The sequence below is a fragment of the Prionailurus viverrinus genome, chromosome C1, assembly GCF_022837055.1.
Source record: "Prionailurus viverrinus isolate Anna chromosome C1, UM_Priviv_1.0, whole genome shotgun sequence".
Lineage (NCBI taxonomy): Eukaryota > Metazoa > Chordata > Mammalia > Carnivora > Felidae > Prionailurus > Prionailurus viverrinus.
In genome coordinates, this window is record NC_062568.1 from 169,995,219 (window position 1) to 170,013,374 (window position 18,156).

Below are 18,156 nucleotides of genomic sequence, written 5' to 3' on the forward strand. Positions count from 1 at the left end.
TGTCAGACGTGACTGCTCATTCTTTGGGCGGCTCCGAGTGTCCCAGGTCCACCTTCTACAGACACCGTAGCTTGTCCTGGTCAGTCCCGTCGGCCGGGCCTTCCGCACCTGCTCCAGGGAAGCATCCGCAGTCCACCTGATCGGGCCCCACCTACCCGCCCGTGTCCCCTGCAGCCTTTCTCATCCTATCCTAGGCTCCACGCACACCTACCCCTGGGCCAATTCCTGGAATGTGGTGGGGTGACTTGGGGCGCCCAGCCCTCGTTCCAGCCGGTCTCCCACCCCTTTCTTCCCTGGTGAACCCTTCAGGACTCAGCTTGGTTCGAGTTACCTCTCTGAGGAGCTCTTGCGAACTCCCCAGGCAGGACCAGACCCCCACCGTGCTTCTCATGGGAGCGTGGGCCCCCCAGACGGGCATGGGTCAGATGCTTCTCTCTATCCCCAGGGCCTGGGACACGGGGTGACCTCAGGCAGGGGTTTGATGAGTGTCTGTAGCCAGAATAGATGGAGGAAGGAAGGAATAATGAAGTCTACCCCTACCCTTCCCTGCCCCCAGGCTGGCTGATCAGGCATCCGAGGCCTGCAGCTGCCCACCTACCCCCCCTGCTTCAAGTCTGCTCCTGTCCGGGTTTAAACGTGGAGGATGTGCAGGTGGCTTGGGAAATTTTCACCCTGTGGGACCCGATATCTGACCTGGGCACCTCCTGGGTCTCTTGGGCCCTCACTGCCCTTCCCTCCCCTAAGCAGTCTATGAACTAGGCTGCCTTGGCCAGGACTCTGGTGTCTTCCACAGAAGATCCCGCCTCTAACGGAGGGTTCCCCGTTCTGCACGGCGGGGCTTGACGTCCGCCTTGGGGAATCTAGGAGACTGGATCCACCAAGCTTCAGTCCTGACCTGACATCCACCCAGGATTACCATCACTCTCCGACTGCCAATTGGTAAGCAGGACAGAGCGGATCCACACTGTGCAGACGAGGACACTGAGGCCCAGAGTGGGAAGGAAGGACTCGCTGACGTTGTTCAAGCACCTGCTGTGCGCCAGACACGTGATATCCCTTAATTCTCCATGATGTCCTCCCCATTGCGTAAATGTGGACACTGAGGCTCAGAGAGGGACGGCGACTTGTCCAAAGTCACACAGCAAGGAACTGGCAGAGGCTGAGTGCAAGTCCAGGGTGTGGGATTTTTTTTTAATTTTTTTTTTAAGGTTTATTTGTTTTTGAGACAGAGAGAGACAGAGCATGAACGGAGGAGGGTCAGAGAGAGAGGGAGACACAGAATCCGAAACGGGCTCCAGGCTCTGAGCGGTCAGCACAGAGCCCGACGCGGGGCTCAAACTCACGGACCGTGAGATCATGACCTCAGCAGAAGTAGGATGCCCAACCGACTGAGCCACCCAGGCGCCCCCAGGGTGTGGGATTTAGAACAAACATGACGTAGGTGGGGCTGATGGATCTGTCCCCAGGGCAGTTGTGAGGACGAGTTGGGATAATAGGCACAAAGGCACCTGAAGCAGTGTTTAAGGACTGTTAATAAAAGTGAAATCTTGTCTGTGTCCACCTAGTCACATGGCGAACAGGGACAGAAGCCCAGGGGAGGCTGCAACCTGCCCAAGGTCAAGGCAAGCCCAAGCTCACTACCCCCGGGACCACTTTCTTGTCCAGTTAAGGGCAGGGACTATCCCTCCAGGGCCTTTTCCTCCCCAGAGAGTGGAAACTTCCCAAGTCCCTCTGACCCGACTGGAGGGTGAAAAGAGCCAGAATTTCTGCCATGGTACATGGATCTGGAGCCTGGGGCTGAGGGCTGACATCCCCAGGCTCGCCAAGGCCTCCAGACCTGAAGGGCAGCCCACCCACCCCTGGACCATCATGAAGACCTCGCTCCCCCTGGACCATCATGAAGACCTCGCCCGCCCTCCTCCCAGTTCATCAACCAGTGAGAGGGGCCGTCCCAGAGGCCCATGTTCTTAGAGGAGACTGAAAGTCGCCAAGGCCAAGGGAACAGAGCGCGGTGATGGGATTTCAGGTGTAACAAGCCAGCGAGGCAAATCATGGACTTTGGGAAGGTCAGAGCCAAATGGAACGAGAGCCCCGCTGCCCCCTTGCTCGTCAAACTTTTAAAAAGCTGCAGACCCTTCCTTTCAAACGGGATCCACATCATGTTCTCCTCGGCACCCCCACGTCCCCATAGTCGTTGGCAAGCCCCCCACGGAGGACCCCCAGGCAGTGAGCCCTGAGGAAGAAGAGCCTGGCAGCCAGGAGCCAGCCTGGCCCTCACAGCTAGGCCTCCAAGTCCTGTTGAACATGAACAATTTCACGGAACATCGGCATCAGGCGAAGGCCGCTCTGTGCCCATGACGGTCAAGGCAAATCAAGGCCACCGCGTAACTGTGGCTGAGCCCAGGCAAGCAGGAACACACAACACACAACAGTGAGCACACACCCGCCTCTCGTGGCTGGTCCGTGAGCTCTGCCCGTCTGCCAACGACCCAACGACAGCATTAGCTTGGGCCTAGCCTTCCCTCCTTCTAGATCGGACGGATTAATCAGAGGGTTAGTCCTGCTTCCCGCCAGTACCCGGTGTGGGGCAGAGCCCCACTTCCCCAGGCCCTCCCTCAAAACCCCTAACTCCTCAATAAGCTCTTTCTCACCCCCTCTGAGACATGGCTGCCTTGGGGTCTGTCGCCCTCACGGCCATAGTGAACCCAACTATTAACTATGCGTGAGCTCTGGGTGGGCTTCTCCCGCAGGGCACTAGCAGATAGATTCTATCAAACATCTAACTCTGCAAAAGTCAAAGGCAGGGGGCCATCTCACCTCCCTTTTGCACACGAGGAACGTGAGGGCCCCAGAGGCGACCAGACTTGCCCCAGTTTGCAGAGCGGGGTGAATGCATAATTTATCCTTCAGCTGGGACAACTTTGATAGTGAAAGGGTCCACGAATAATAAGTGGGGACAGTGGGCATAGACCAGGACTGCCCAGCGCTGACTATGCATACGGGATCCCCATCACGCTGCAAGACATGGGGGGGACCCAGGACTGGCAAAGCCTGAGCCTTGCCATCTCTCTCTGCTGCCCCAACTCCCCCCCCCCCCCACCGTGCCACTCCCCGGGACAGGGTTAGGCTCTCTGCTGGCGTGCTCGGCAGCCAGAGGCTCTGGGTTCTCTGGGGAACGCCCCGCAGTTGTGATTCAGGGGCACGGGCGGCTCCTGAGATTCTGTGCCACACAGCTGTCCCACATGGTCACCGCACCGCGGGTGGTGTTCACTTTCCAGAGAGTGCCCACGGTGCCCGCCGGGCACGATGCCTTATTCATCCCGCCCACAGAGGGGATGGGTGGTAGTTTCACATAAAAGAATTTGCAGGTGAAGGTGACCCCTTTAAACATCGAACACTTTATTTTAGCTGTTTGCCCAGACGCCCCTTCTGATGCAGGTCACCTGCTCCCCTGACGCTGCACCTTACTGTCCACTGTCTCAGGGCCGCTGGCGGGAGCATGCGATGGCAGAGGGATGTGCCCCGTGGCGCCCTTCACCATAGAGGCTTTCCTACTGGGTGGGGGTGGTAATGACCCAGAATGAAGGGGGAGGTGCGTCTCCAGGGGCGTGTACTCAGCACAGGGCGCGTCCCCCTCCCTCAGCCAAGACCCCCAACTCTAACCCGGAGGCCCCGGGTGCAAGTTCTGAGTGGGAAGCATTGTCACTGGCCTTCTCTCGGACGCTGCCACTGTCCATGCTGGGGCACACAGGCGTTGGCAGAGATCAGACTCATACAAGCATTACACCCGGGAGGCTACGGGACCGTGATACCTTCGGGGGTTGCTCAGGTAGCCTGAGGTGGTCGTCGCTGCCTTCGATGGCCCCAGACGGTTGTGCGGCTGTCACTCTACTGCCCCCCGTGTGCCCACTGTCAACCCCTCGGCTCCCGCCTTGGCTTGCACTCTGCACTCTGTTCCTAACTTACAAGATGCCAAGCTCAGTAGATAGTAAGCTCTTGGCAGGCAAGAACCTTCTAGGTTCGTGTCTCTCTCCCCCTAAAGAGTCCGGCGTAGTGTCTGGGACACCGTAGGTGCTCCGTAAACACCACCGGAATCAAGCTGAATCGAGCCAGGAGGCTTCGTTTCACCCACAGTCCTAAGCCAACGCAGGGAAGGGGGTTTCTGTGGGGGCTTTCTGCCCGCCTTTGTGACTCCTGTGCATGCCATTTGGAGGTCTGAATGCCAGAGAACGAAGGGGTGGGGGGCTGAGAGCTCGGGGATGGCGATGGTGGCAACCACCTGCAAAAGGCTCTGCTCAGGCTTGTAAGCCTTCAGTGACCACTGGCCGGAGCGCAGGAGATACTGAGGTGAGGAGAGTTAACGTGCTAGCCTCGAGCAGCCAGCCCTGCTCCGGTGGTAAGTGTTCGAGGCCCGAGGGTGGCACAGAGGAGCCAGAAGTAACTCGGTCCAGGAGGCGGTAACACCAGGCGAAGCTTTCAGAGGAGGGACATCTGTGCCGGGGTCTGAAGGCTGAGCATGAAGTTGCCAAGACATGCAAGGAAGCAAAGGGCACGCTGGTGGAGGGGACAGCTTGGGACGCGGTAGTGGGAGGGGGGCATGGAATTAGAGAGAGGAGGTGTGGAGCGGGGCTGGCCAGGGGGAGGTCAGCAGAGGCGACTCATGGAAGGTTTTGGATCTGGGGCCGAGGGGGCCACAGGAGGGACGTGGGCAGACAACGTGGTTCGCTCCGAATGGGGCGTGGGGCAGGATGGGGGGGTGGGGGGCGGGGAGCGGGATCGGGAACCCTGAGAGGCCTTCACAGAGGATCAGGGTAGCACCAAGTTGGGTCCTGCTCAGAGGCCAGCTTTGGGGGGAGGCAGAAAAGGCTCTTGAGGGCCCCAGCGGCAGCGAATCTTCTCAGTGAATCACAGCGTACCTTCAAAGCTTCACCACAGGAAACTAACAGCTGGAGAGCAACGGTCCACGGACAGCAAACATCCCCTCCCCATGCACTTCTTGGAGCCCCCAGAGTGCTCTCGGGTCCACTGTCTTGTGCAAACCTCCACACAGCCCCATTTGGCAGACAGGGGCATCGAGGCCCTGTGAGGTGGCATGGGGGTTAGCGGTGGTGCAGGGCTAGAACCCGGGGAGTGGTCCCATCTCAGCCCTGGGCGTCGGGCTCAAAGCCCAGCTCCTTGTCTGGAAGGGGGTCCCCAGGGCTGTCCGGCAGCCCATAGTACAAGTCTTCCCCTTCCTGCTCTGGCTCCTCTGTGCCTATGTCTGAAGGCTCCTCTTCCTCCTCCTTTGTCCTTTGGGACTGCTGCCCATAGCTGGACAGGGCGGTATCCCACCACTGCCGCTCTGGAGGCGCGTCCTCTGACGTGGGGGCGTCGATCAGGGCAAAGTCATGGAAGCGGTCCAGCGGGCACTTGCAGGCCCAGGGCTCCCCGGGCGGGGGGTGAGGCTCGTCCTCCTCAGGCGGAGATGGGTTGAGGCTGCCTTCCTCATTGGAGCCCACATCCAGGTCATCTTGGAAGGAAGCCAGGGGTGCAGGGCCCTGGGGACAGGCTGGGAGGCTGCAGGAGCAAAGGCCGAGAGGGTGAGGGTAGCCCTGAGTCAGAGTGCCTGTGTCCAAATTCTAGCCACTGGCTGCAAGGCCCGGGGCAGGTGAGTTCACCTGTCTGGGCCTCAGTTTCCTCCCCTGTAAAGTGGGAGAAGTAATCGTACTCACTCCTAGGGTTGTCTCGGAGGATTACAGCGCATAGTGGGTGCAAAGCACTTTGCACAATGCCTGGCACATAGTAGGTGCTCAATAAATGGGCATTATTATGTCATTATCCACACTGAGTCCTTCCTCTGCCTCTCCAGCCACTCAGGGTTCACCTTCTGTTCCCTCGTCTGCCTCCCCCATTGGACAGGGAGCTCCTGAGGGGTGGGGGGCCTTCGGGGCGGGGGCAGGCAGTAGGTTCCAGCAATGGCAGTAGGATAAATGAATAAATGGACGCAGGAGAAGCCCAGTTCATAAACAGCCAGGGAAGGGCTGGGTGGGGAGCGCCCTGCCCGAGGTCCCAGAGCACCTCAGCAACAGAGCCCGCATTTGAACTCAGGTCGTCAGGCTCCCTGCCCCCAGGGGAACTCACAATGAGCATTCAGAGAGTGTAGGGGGCGGTGGTGGGCCTGACACTTGAAAGCACTGTCCCAGTTCTCACAACAACCCTCTGAGGTAGGAGTGATGATTCCCACATGGGGGAACTGAGGCCCAGGGGGATAAGAAGCTCGCCAAGGCTACGCAGCAGAGGAGCTGGGATTCGAACCCAGGCCCGGCCGGGCAGACACAAGCCCAGACTCATGTGTCTGCTACATCTGCTGCCTCTCAGGGTGTCCCCACCCCCATGCCCTCTCTGGTCCCAGATGTTCCCCCACCAGCCATCAGTGGCCCACAGCCCCTCCTCCTTCACCCCAGAACTGGGCAGCATCCCCACTCCTGCACTCCGTGCACTCACCCAAGCCTGCTCTCAGTCGGGCTTCTCTCTTCCCCGTCCTCATCTGAGCCCCTGTGGATGACCACCGCAGCCTCCATCCAGGCCTGAGCCTCACAAGGGCCACCTTCTCCTCCACCACTGGCTCCCAGCTGCGGCTGTCCCGGCTCAGGGGCCAGCAGGGGGCGGGGGTCCTCATGGTAGCCCATGACCTTCATCTGGATGTGGCTGAAGTCAGGCAGGCTCTGGTCATAGGCGGCTTCCTCCCACAGCCTGACGTATGGGGGCTGGGAGCTGGGTGGGGCACAGCAGACAGCGGAGACAGGACAGACAGGAAGGTGGGCAAAGGTCCACACAGGAGGAGACATCGGCGTTCCCCCCTCTTCCCCCGGCCCCCCTGTTCTGGACATCCGGTCTCCCCGGGTCTCCAAGAAGCCTTTGGGGGGGATGTAACTGTACCCAGTTCGTGGATGAGAACACTGAGGCCCAAGAAGGCGTGGCAGGGCTCAGACTCTCAGTCCAGTGCTCCTTTTACTCCACGTCTCCAAAGGTAACCCCAGGAGTACAGTTGTGAGATGCACCCCAGTCCGCGTTGGCTGAAAGCGGGCTGCATTTCAGACAGTGGGCTAAAGGCCCTGCTTCCCATCCCATTTATTCCGAACACCACCTCGAAGCCCAGTGTTTTTCGGGTGAGGACAACAGCCCAGCTGTCGAGTGCTCCTTGCCTGCCAGGCTCTGTCAGGGAGCTCAGCTAATCCCCACCGTAACTGGGAGCTGGGAGGCACTGCGACTTGAGCTGTGGGTGCCTCGGACAGCAGGTGGCAGAGCTGGGGCTCCAGCCATCACGTTCTCTATGCTGTCTGCAGCCCCTCCGGAAAGTGAGGTTCGGAGCCTAGCTCCCTCACCCAGGATCACACAGGTGAGCCCAGAACTCAGAGCAGCCTGAGCAGCAGCTCTGAGCAGTGGCCCTCCCTGTGGGACCGATCCTGAGGCTGACCCCTGCGCCCACCCAGGGTCTAGCTACCTCACTCCCCTGGGGACATTCGGTCACTCTGTGCGCCAGGAACAGAAAACACCATCCCTGCCTCCTTCCCTAGGCAACACAGACAGTTCCAGGGCCCTGATCACACAGACCCTGGACGTGCAGCTTAGCATTCTGAGCACAGAGCCACAGCCTCCAGGGCTGGGGAGGGTGGCTGGTCCCACTCCCTCCCCAGGGTCTGGCCCATCACTGACTCCCTACGAGGTTTAAGGCCTGTGGTTGTCCTTTCTGAGCCTCAGTTTCCACATCTGTATAAAGGGCCCGCCCCCCCCACTTCACAGGGTCTCTATGAGGACTGAAGGAAGTCACGAGTGCATTACCGGTTTAGCCTCTGGTGCAAAGGAAGTCGTTCCTACGAATGGTGACACGCTTAGGGAGAGGGCCTACCATGCACCAGGTTCTGTTCTCAGCACTTTGCTTATATTATCTCACCTATCTCTCCCCGAAGCCCTAGGAGAGAGGTGCTATCAGTACCCCTATTTTGCAGGCAGGGCAAAGAGAGGTAAGTCGCTTTCCCCAAATCCCACACGGCTGTGCTTGGCCATCGACATGCCCCTTGTTTGCCGTCACAAGGCATAGTAGCCGTCACAGCTGTTTGGGATTCGGGGCCACACCTGTTCTTGATTTCTGGCCCCGCCTCTACGTCACTCCAAGACAGGGCAAAGTCCCTGAGCCTCAGTTTCCTCATCTGTAAAGTGGGAATAATAACGCCTACGTCGTAGAATTGAGAGTTCAGAACAATCCCCGATTATTAATAGCATGCTCTCAGTGCGTGAGGAGGCAAAGCGGGAACCTGCGGCAAAGCAGAGGAGACACCGCCCGCCCCTCCCACCCGGACTCCATCACTCTCCTCTGTAAGAGGAGGCTGGCCTGGCCTGAGGGGCTGCCGCTGCCCCCCACCCCCACCCCCACCCCCGAGGTCCTGGCACCTACCTCTTCATCTCGGAGGCGAGCCCATTCTCCAGCAGGCCCAGCGTCTTTGGGGACAGGTTGCCTTGGAAGTCAGAGTCAGCGGGTATGAAGGTGATCTGCGAGGCAAAGGAGAAAAGGCTTCTCTGCAGCTCCCCTGCCCATCCTGACCAGGGGGGCCCTCGCCCCGCCGCCCTGCCATGTGACAGGAGAGGGGCTGGCTCAGGACCCAGCAGCAGCAGGGGCAGCGGGAGAAGAGGGGGAGGGTGTTTGGATCTCTAGGCTTCTGCTCCCACCAGGATCTTCATTTCACCCAAAAGACATTTATTGAGCACAGCTGTGTGTCAAGCACGCTCCTTGGCCCTAGGGGGCAGCAGTGAGCAAATGAGACAAACATCCCTGCGCTGGAGGAGGTGGTGTCTTCTCGTTTCCCGGGGTCCTCGTCCAGTGCCCAGAATGTGCCTGGCACACAGTGGGTGCTTCATCCACATCTGGCCCGTGAGTGGAAAGCAGATCATTGTCATCGATTTCTGGGCACAGAGGCTGCGGCGGGGGAAGGGAAGGGAATGGCTGACGTTGCACCCACTAGTCCCTGTCCTTGAACTTTCAGGGATCAAGAGGTCTCTGCAGGTGCAGCACATGGGGTGGGTGCCTGGTGGCAGAGGGGAGGCAGGTCATAAGGGAGGCAGTGGGATGAGACAGAAGGAGCCCTGCTTTGGGGGATCCAGGAGACTGGGGAGATTCCTCCCTCGGGCAGCTCATCCCTCCTCTCAGAGCCTCTACGTGCTCCTCTGTAAAATGGGCTAGCCTCGAAGAGATATTTGCAGCGTTGTTCACAACAGCGGAAAGGTGGAAGCAACTCAAGTGTCCAACAACAGCTGAATAGATAAAATGCGGTACGTACATGCAGTGGAACATCATTCGGCCTTAAAAAGGAGGGAGGGTCTAACACAGGCTACGACACGGATGAACCTTGAAGAAATAAGCCAGTAACAGGGGCGCCATGGGTGGCTCAATCGGTTGAGCGTCCGACTTCAGCACAGGTCACGATCTCACGGTTTGTGAGTTCAAGCCCCACATCGGGCTCGCTGATGTCAGCCTGTCAGCACGGAGCCCACTTCGGATCCTCTATCCCCCTCTCCCTGCCCCTCCCCTGCTTGTGCTGTCTCAAAAATAAACATTAAAAAAAAAAATAATCCAGTAACAGAAAGACAAATTCTGTACCAGTCCACTTGTATGAGGTGCCTTCAATAGTCAAAGTCATAGAGACAGAGAGTAGAATGGCGGTTGCCACAGACTGGAGGGAGAGGGGTGGGGAGTTATTGTTTAATGGGCGTAATAGAGTTTCAGTTTTGCAAGGTGAAAAGGGCTGTGGGGATCGGTTGCACAACAATGTGAATGTAATTAACACTACTTCAAAATGGTTAAGACAGCAAACTTCGTGCGATGTGTATCTTACCACCATGTTTGTTAAATGGGGCTAGCAAGACCCGTCTCCTGGGGTTGCTGTGCGGATTCCATGAGATAACGTATGAGGAATTCCCCAGAACAATGCTGGGCACATAGGGGCCGCTTGGTAAACCATAGTTTGATGCTACGGGGGATGAAGTTGTCTGGCCTCTCTGAGTCTGCTGTCCTCAACTGAAAATCCGTTCAACAAATATGTGATGAGACCCTACTGTAATATACGAGAGTCATGAATAGTCTCTCTCTTCCTACAGAGTGCGATGAGTAAAAGATACTTGTTTGCACCGCAAAAGCTCCCTCCTGCTGGGGAGCAGGGGATGATGGGTAGAGGGGTTCTTAGAACTCCTATGAGTGGTAAGCTTCCCCCCAAATGCCTAGAAATAAGGCAAGGGTCTTGGTATCTTCCACACCTACCAAGGATGCCCTGCACTTGCCAGCTGGCTCTGTACTTCTTAGAAGCTGCCCATTCCTCTATCTCATTACCTCATGGCTCAGTCACCACCTCCCTCCCTTCCTCCTCCTCCTCCTCTGCCTCCTCCTTCTCCTCCTCTTCATGAACAACACGATTAGCACCCCCACAATCACCACCACTACCATCATCTCTATCACTGTCACCATCATGTCACAACCACACCACCATCGTCACCGTCACCACCACCACCATCATCATCTCCATCAACATCATCAGTATATCCTTACCATCACCATCACCACCACCATCACCACCATCATCATCATTATCACCATCATCATCTCCATCAACATCATCTCCATCAACATCATCACCATCACCATCACCACCATCATCATCTCCATCAACATCATCTCCATCAACATCACCACCATCACCATCAACACCACCATCACCACCATCATCATCATTATCACCATCATCATCTCCATCAACATCATCACCTTCACCATCACCACCTCCACAGTCATAATCTCCATCAACATCATCAGTATATCCTTACCATCACCATCACCACCATCATCATCATTATCACCATCATCATTTCCATCAACATCACCACCATCACCATCACCACCATCATCATCTCCATCAACATCATCTCCGTCAACATCATCTCCATCAACATCATCTCCATCAACATCATCTCCATCAACATCACCACCATCACCACCATCATCATCATTATCACATCACCATCTCCATCAACATCATCTCCATCAACATCACCACCATCACCATCACCACCATCATCTCCATCAACACCACTATCATCATCACGATTACCTTCATCATCATCATGATACACCATCACTACTATCAGCACAGTGGAAAGCCTGAGGGGGAAGGAAAGGCTGGAGCATGTTAGAACACAAGTTCTTTTAAGAGAGGGACAGGCAGAGTTGAAACTGGTGAGGGGATACCAGACTACGAGGACCCCAGAACATCAGACTAAGGAGTTCAGTCTTTACCCAGGAGCAATGGGAGCCCTGGAGGAGTCCTTGGCAGACGAGGACACGGGCAGATTTGTGTTCAGGCAGAGCAGTGAGCAGTCCCCAAAGGAAGGTGGCAGAGGGAGCGAGGGAGGCCCGTAGAGAGGACAGATTCATCAGCCACCAATCGGGGGCCTGGTCCCGGGCTCCAGTAGACCTGGCAGGAGAGGGGTTTGGGGGAACTGTGGGTAGAAACAGAGGCCAGACAGGGAGAGGCCCTGCTTTCTCTGCCAGCCCTTCCCTTCTCCCAGGAGCCCTGCCTCACCTCGGCCTACGGGCACAGCGTCCCTGCTGCCCCATCTACCCGATTTGCCCCAATTCCTCTGCCTCTGTCATGCCTGAGGTCCAGCCGACCACCACCGAGTGTATTTCAGAAATCCCATGAGATAAGCTCAGGAGACGTGCCAGTGCTGTGCCCGGCCACAGCAGGCCCTGCACATGTGATGAATTAGTTCTTCTCGGTTCCTACAGGCTTGGGTTCAAATTCTGCCTCAGTCCAGGGGCCCACCATCTCTCGCCTGGACCGGTGAGGAGTAGTCCTCCTTCACTGGCCTGGTTGCCCCCCAACCTCCATCCTTTCAGATGTCAGCCTGGGAACTTTCCTGAACTGCAAGGCTAATCGTGTCCCCAGGCCCCGCGGAGCTGAGCCCTCTCCATCTCCACCTTCCTTCCGACCTTCCCCTTGCAGCGGTCATGTCGACCCACCCCCCCTGCCCTTTTACCTCGTGTCTTGGGTCGCGCTGTTCCTCCTTCCTGGAAAGTCTCTCCCCATCTTCTCCGCCTGGTGGACTTCTACTTAACCTACAGAGGCCAGCTCGTCTTCTCCGTGAAGCCTGCTCTCTCCCCATCGGGCAGAAAATGGTCTCCCCCATGAGACCCCCAGCCCCTCAAGACAGGGACCGCTTCATTCACGTTACTCTCCTATCGTAACTGGCTGATTCCATTCCCTTGTATCTGTGTTTGCTTCAACCCGGAAAATTCCCGTTCGTCGGGCACTGAGAGGCAGGGGAGAATGGGCACCGGCATCTGCTGAGGGCCCCGACGGCCCAGGCCCTGAGACAATGTGGGAGGCGGGGGCCTCTCCTCCGGCGACACCTCCCCGGCCAACAACACACCTTCCTTCCCGGGCCTCGGTGTGCCGGCTCGCACAGCCTGCGTCTCTGAAACACACACCCACACAGCCCCGCACCGGTGCTCACACGCCTGCACACACGTTCAGAGGCCTGCCCAACGCCACACACAGGCCAATTCTGAGGACGAGAGTGCGATACGGGGCCCCCACATACAAGACCTCCCTGACTCCTCCCACTGGGCCACGCGAGGCTCCCGGAGGTGGGGGGCAGCCCCTGCCAAGGTCACAGAAGAGGGGCGTAGGGAGGAGGGAGTTGCCTCTAGGCCTGGTAGACACCAAAGCGGGTGCTGCCTCCACAGCAGCTGAACACGTGGATCTATCAACAGTTACTCATTAATACCCAGTAAGATTCCCTCTCCCCTCGCTCCCTCACTCCCCACCGCCACCCGGGCCCTCACCTGCCCCCCAGAGCCAACCTCGGGTAAAGGGGGAGAGGGCAGGAAGGATACCGCCCTCCACACCCCTGCTGTCCCCTCGCCGGGCCCCAGGATGCAGCCTCCTCTCTGGGAGGAGGGTGACAACGGAGGTGGTGACGCAGGTGGCAGGGGCCCCGAGGACCTCTTCTCCTGGTGACCTCCACTCAGGGCATTGCACAGACAGAGGCTGGTTGACTGTAAACTGCCCGGTGAATGACTACAAACCAGTCCAGACCGCCCCAGCACCAAACACAGTGACAGCCCGGGGCTGGCCCACAGAGGGGGCAGGGCTGGGGAGAGCCAGGTCCCGGCCCCCAGGAGCTTCCTCCCTCCCTCCCTCCTCCCCTGAACCCCTGAGCACAGCCACCCAGGTGGGAGGGAGGAGGGGGGTGCGGGTTGTGGGGGCTGCCTGGGGCCTGGAGCCCTACATGTCAGGACCCGCAGGGCCCTTCGATGCACCCCCTTTCCGGCACCCTCTGCCTGACACACGCGTTGTACAAATGAGGAAACTGAGGCTCAGCGAAGGAAGGGGTTTGCCCAGAGTCTTCCAGGCCGTTGGAGACAGAGCCCAAGTTAGAATCCATGCTTCTCTCCTTGTCTCCCTGGGTCTGTCTGACCAGCTGTGTGACCTTGGAAAAGTCACTCATCCTGCCTGGGCACTGACAGATCACAACGCCTGACATGCCCCACACATTGCTGGGGGGACCATTAACAGTGCGATTAGAAGCCCTTCTCCTAAATACAGCACCCTACAGTTTATAAAACATTCCTACATCCCATCTCTTCTCTGTTATTCATAATAACTCTGGGAGGCTGGGAGAAATAAAAGCTTGGGGCTCATTTTACAGATGAAAGAAACTGAGGTTCAGACACTCAAAGGTCACACAGAAAGTTTGAGACAGAGCAGGAACTAGAACTCAGGACTCCCAAACCAGTGCTCTTCTCATCATTAAGTCACTCATAAGGCTAGGAGTACATAAAACCGAAGAAGAGAGCACTGCCCAAGCCACACGGTCAAAGTTACCCCTGACCCACCCTAGAACTCTCAGCGGCTCTGGGACACAGGGATAGCCCTCGGAGGTGGACACACACATCTGAGCTCTAAGCCCCAACTTGGACACTTAGGGGCTGAGGGACCTCACTTCCTGAGCCCAGGGCCTCTCCACTCTAAAATGGAACTACAGGGGCACCTGGGTGGCTCAGTCGCTTAGGCCGCCAACTTGAGCTCAAGTCATGATCTCACGGTTCGTGGGTTCGAGCCCCACGTCTGCACGTTGGCAAAGAGCCTGCTTGGGATTCTCTCTCTTTCCCCTTCTCTGGCCCCTTCTTTCTCCCTCTCTCTCTCTCCGCCCCTCCCTCCCTCCCTCCCTCCCACTCTCTCTCTCTCTCTCAAAAATCAATACATAAACTTAAAAGATAAGAGAATACAGAACTACAGACAGTACCAAAAAGCGCAGGATGAGGACAACTGCACTGTGCGTGCAGGGATGCCTGGCAGGCAGCAAACGCTCCTTAATATTGATGTCAAGCACATGATTGTGCGTGGGGTTTCACTGTGTCTCCCACAGGGCTCAGGGCTCCGGGTCCAGGGGGCTTCTGATCAATCCTGATGAGGAGGAAGGGATGGATGGATGGATGGATGCTCATGAGGGCAGAGGGAAGAAAAGAGAGTAAAACAGGGGAGGAGGAAAAGACCAGTGAAGGAGGGGGAACAGAGGCAGGGCCCCCAAGCTCCCTGGGCCCGGGCCCGCAGCCCATCTGAGGCCACCCCCACCTACCTTGGGGTAGCACTGGCACATGCTCCAGACAACGCCCCCGATCACCATGACGCAGCCCATGGCGTAGAAGGTGCCGTAGACCTGGGGCCGATCGTGGCTCATGAGGAACGTGCCGAGGGCCAGCAGGAAGAGCCCCAGCACAATGAAGCCGATGCGGAAGGTCTTCTCATCAGCCATGGCTGCCTGGGGGGCCGGGGAACCAGGCACACACCCACACAGAGAAGGAGGGTGCTCCGGGACCACTGGGGACTGGGCTTCGGGTGGAAGGGAGGGCGGCTCCCTCCGGGTCCAGCTCCAGTCGGGGGCGCACGGCTCGTCCCGGCTGCAGGAGCTACGCTTCGATGGGCCCGGGCCGCCCCCCCACCTTGACTCCCTCTCGCCTTCCCTCTGGGCCCAGCCAGAGCCTGTGTGCGTGTGTGCTGTGAATCTGGGCAAGGGAGAACATGAGGGAGGGAGCAGGGGAGGTTTCAGGGGCTGGGCCCCGGCCAAGGCTTTGACATCACCTCATTTGCCTGCGTGGGGCTGAGCTGGGCTGGACGGGTGGCCCCACGCCGTCAGGCCCCGGCCGAAAGACGTTAGCAGGCCGCTGGACGATTCCAGGGCCCCACCAGCTAGCATTTGAGGGTCCTGAAGAACTCTGGACTCTTCAAGGTCGTGTGCCCCTCTGGGGTTCAGGAATAATGGCTCCTATTTGCTGGACGGCGCCTGCACGCATGACACTGTTCTAAACGTGCCACAGGTTTTAACCCAATGAAGGGGATCCCGGGAGGCAACTACTCCTATCCCCATGCTACAAATGAGGACAGAGGGGTAAATCGCCCAAGGTCACACAGGCAGAGCAACTAGAATCTGAACCCAGAGGCTATGCACCCGGCGACCATGTGATATTGCCTAACTGTAGATGAAAATTTGCAGGGCGGGCTCTGGGGGCCAGGCTTGGGTTCTGGCTCCTCTATGGAGGCGGGGGGGGGGGGGGGGGGGGGGTGGGGCGGACAGTATGCCCTTGATTAAATTACTTCTCTGTGTCTCACTTTTCCTCCTCTGTACGACGGGGATAATAACAGCACCTCCCAGGACCAGCGCGACCGCCAGGCCTGGCTTCCCTGGGTTCCTCGTTCCTTTCTCATACCTGTGCTCCCCTACACCTGCTTACAAAGAGCTGTCCCCTAGAAAGTCTCTGTGCATTAATGCCCCCGTAGGGTGTGAATGACTGACACCCTGACCTAGGAAGATGCCTTAATTCTAAGAATGGCATTTTTTAAATGTTTGAGAGAGAGAGAGTGAGAGAGAGAGAGAGAGAGACAGAGAGCACACGTGGGGGAGGGGCAGAGAGAGAGAGGGAGACACAGAATCCGAAGCGGGCTCCAGGCTCCAAGCTGTCGGCACCGAGCCCTACGTGGGGCTCCAACCCACGAACCGTGAGATCATGACCTGAGCCAAAGTCCGATGCTTAACCGACTGAGCCACCAGGCGCCCCTAAGAATGGCATTCTCGTGTTGGGGTGTCAGTCCTGGGAACAGGCTGATGGGACACATCAGATTCCTTCATGGGACTATATGGAAACAAAGGCCATCAGGATCTCTGAAAGAAAATGGTAACTTGTAGTTTTTAACAGGGTTGAGTTGCCACCGCGGGACACAAGGCTTTCAGATGGCGTTGTGACTTAGTAGGTTTGGGGGGGGGGGGAGGAGGGGGTTCTGTTTGTTGTCACCACCTTCTCCCTCCTCCCCATCTTGAGCTGTGCTCGCTCCGGGGCACCACACCTGCGCTCCCACCCTCTTCCTGGTGCTATGGCTTGCAAACGCTTTTTCCAGGGGAGGCTTGGTGGTGGGGAGAGGAAAAGGGGAGGGAGAGGGGGAGGGATCCCCTGTAATAGACCCTCACAGTAAGAGGTTGCTGAGGGGTCAAGAAAGGCTGAGAGTCGCCTGGTCACATCCAAGTTTGACTCCCCAGGTGAACTTGGGCTGGTGGCTCCACTCTGGACTTGAGACTTGTCACCTGAACACCACAGGTGGTTATCAGGCCACCTCCTAGGTACTGTGCAAGGAAGTGACCTAATGGAGGAACAAGCGCTTTGTAATCTGATTACCAACCTGGCCGGACCCTCCAGGGCAGTACTATTATCATCTTAAAGAGGCTCAGAGAACGGAAGCGGAAGCGACAAGCGCCCTTCCCAGAAGAGGGGCTTCAGCCCGTGCGAGCAGGTCCTGGCGCAAACAGGCAGGGAGTGGATCTGCGTGGTCTCGGTCCAGCAGGAGCCTCTCGCGCCCCCTGGTGGCCGTCGTAGCACCCGCTCTGCCAGACGCTCACGGTCCGGTCCGGGCAATCAGGCCTTCTCTGCCCCTCAGCCCACGTTATCGTGCCCGTTTCACAGGCGAGGAAACTGAGCCTGGGGAGTGGCAGGGACTGGCCAATATCTCCCTAAACTGGGTCGGTGGCTAAACGAGGACCGGGACCCGTGCAGCCCCAGCCCCAGTCCCAGTATAGATGAATCTGGTCCTTAGACTTTCAGGGAAAGCCTCCCAAGTCACCAGAGCATTTTCCTCTGCGCCCCACCTTTTAGTTCCTCGCCATGATGCAGCCTCCTTTCCCCCTTTTCTCTCTTAAAAAAAGGGGGGGTGGAGCGACAAGAAAGCTCTGGGACAAGTACGTGGTCAGTACAATGGGTCTGATGTCACCTCTTCCACAGAGCCGCGGTGACGGTTCAATGGGAACATGTTTGTCCGGAGCGTTGGAAACGTTCGGCCCTCCGTGCTTCCCGCTCCCCTCCCACCTGCCGGTAGCCTTCACCCTCCTCCCAACCTCGAGGTCGTGGGAGCAGCGGTTCAGAGGTCTGTCATCTTTCAGCAGAGGGCGCGCTAACCGCTGTTTCCTTCCTCTAGGATGCATTCAGGATCCTCTGGAAAACCTCGGAGGCGTGCGGGGGGAGGGCAGATCACACCCATTTGACAGATGCAGAAACTGAGGCTCATGGAGGCAACACCTGTCAATAGCAGAGCCAAGAATTCAAACCAGGTCCCCAGTCAGTCTCTTGCTAAGCACCTACTACACACGCTCTGTGAAGTGTGAGGGAGGCGCTCTGATAAATACGGGCTTTCAGAGAGTGATGGTGCTTGGTCCTACCTTCGGGGGCACAGTAAGATAAAGGCTCTGAGACGTGGGTGAGGTCCAGTATATGCACAAAGCAGAGTGAGGGATAGACTGGCGGGGGGGGGGGGGGGGGGGGCTGGGGAGGTGGGAGGAATGAAGGGACAGATTCGTAGAAGGGATCCTTGAGAAGTCATTTGGAGTTCTGTCAGGGCAGGAAAGGCAGTTCTGACAAGCAGATCAGCAAGTGCAAAGGCCCGGGGGCAAGCAAGCACTGACACATGGCTGGAGCCAAAACTCTAAGTGCCATGCACCTCCCCACCCCTCCACTCCCCTGCCTCCTCAGACCCGCCCCTCCCAAGTTGACTCTATCCTTCCAGCATTATTCAGGCCATCACCTGG

The 18,156-nt window shown here is 57.8% G+C and overlaps 1 protein-coding gene across 1 annotated transcript; it reads right to left on the reverse strand.

Annotated features, from left to right (window-relative positions):
- Positions 1-4,743: 4,743 nt before the first annotated feature.
- BSND (barttin CLCNK type accessory subunit beta) lies at positions 4,744-15,064 on the reverse strand. Its single transcript, XM_047871703.1, has 4 exons — positions 14,668-15,064; positions 8,435-8,529; positions 6,484-6,753; positions 4,744-5,556 (listed from the first exon to the last, which is right to left on the reverse strand). The coding sequence occupies exons 1-4, from the start codon at positions 14,842-14,844 to the stop codon at positions 5,142-5,144; spliced, it is 957 nt and encodes a 318-aa protein (XP_047727659.1). The 5' UTR covers positions 14,845-15,064; the 3' UTR covers positions 4,744-5,141.
- Between the last annotated feature and the right edge of the window lie 3,092 nt (positions 15,065-18,156).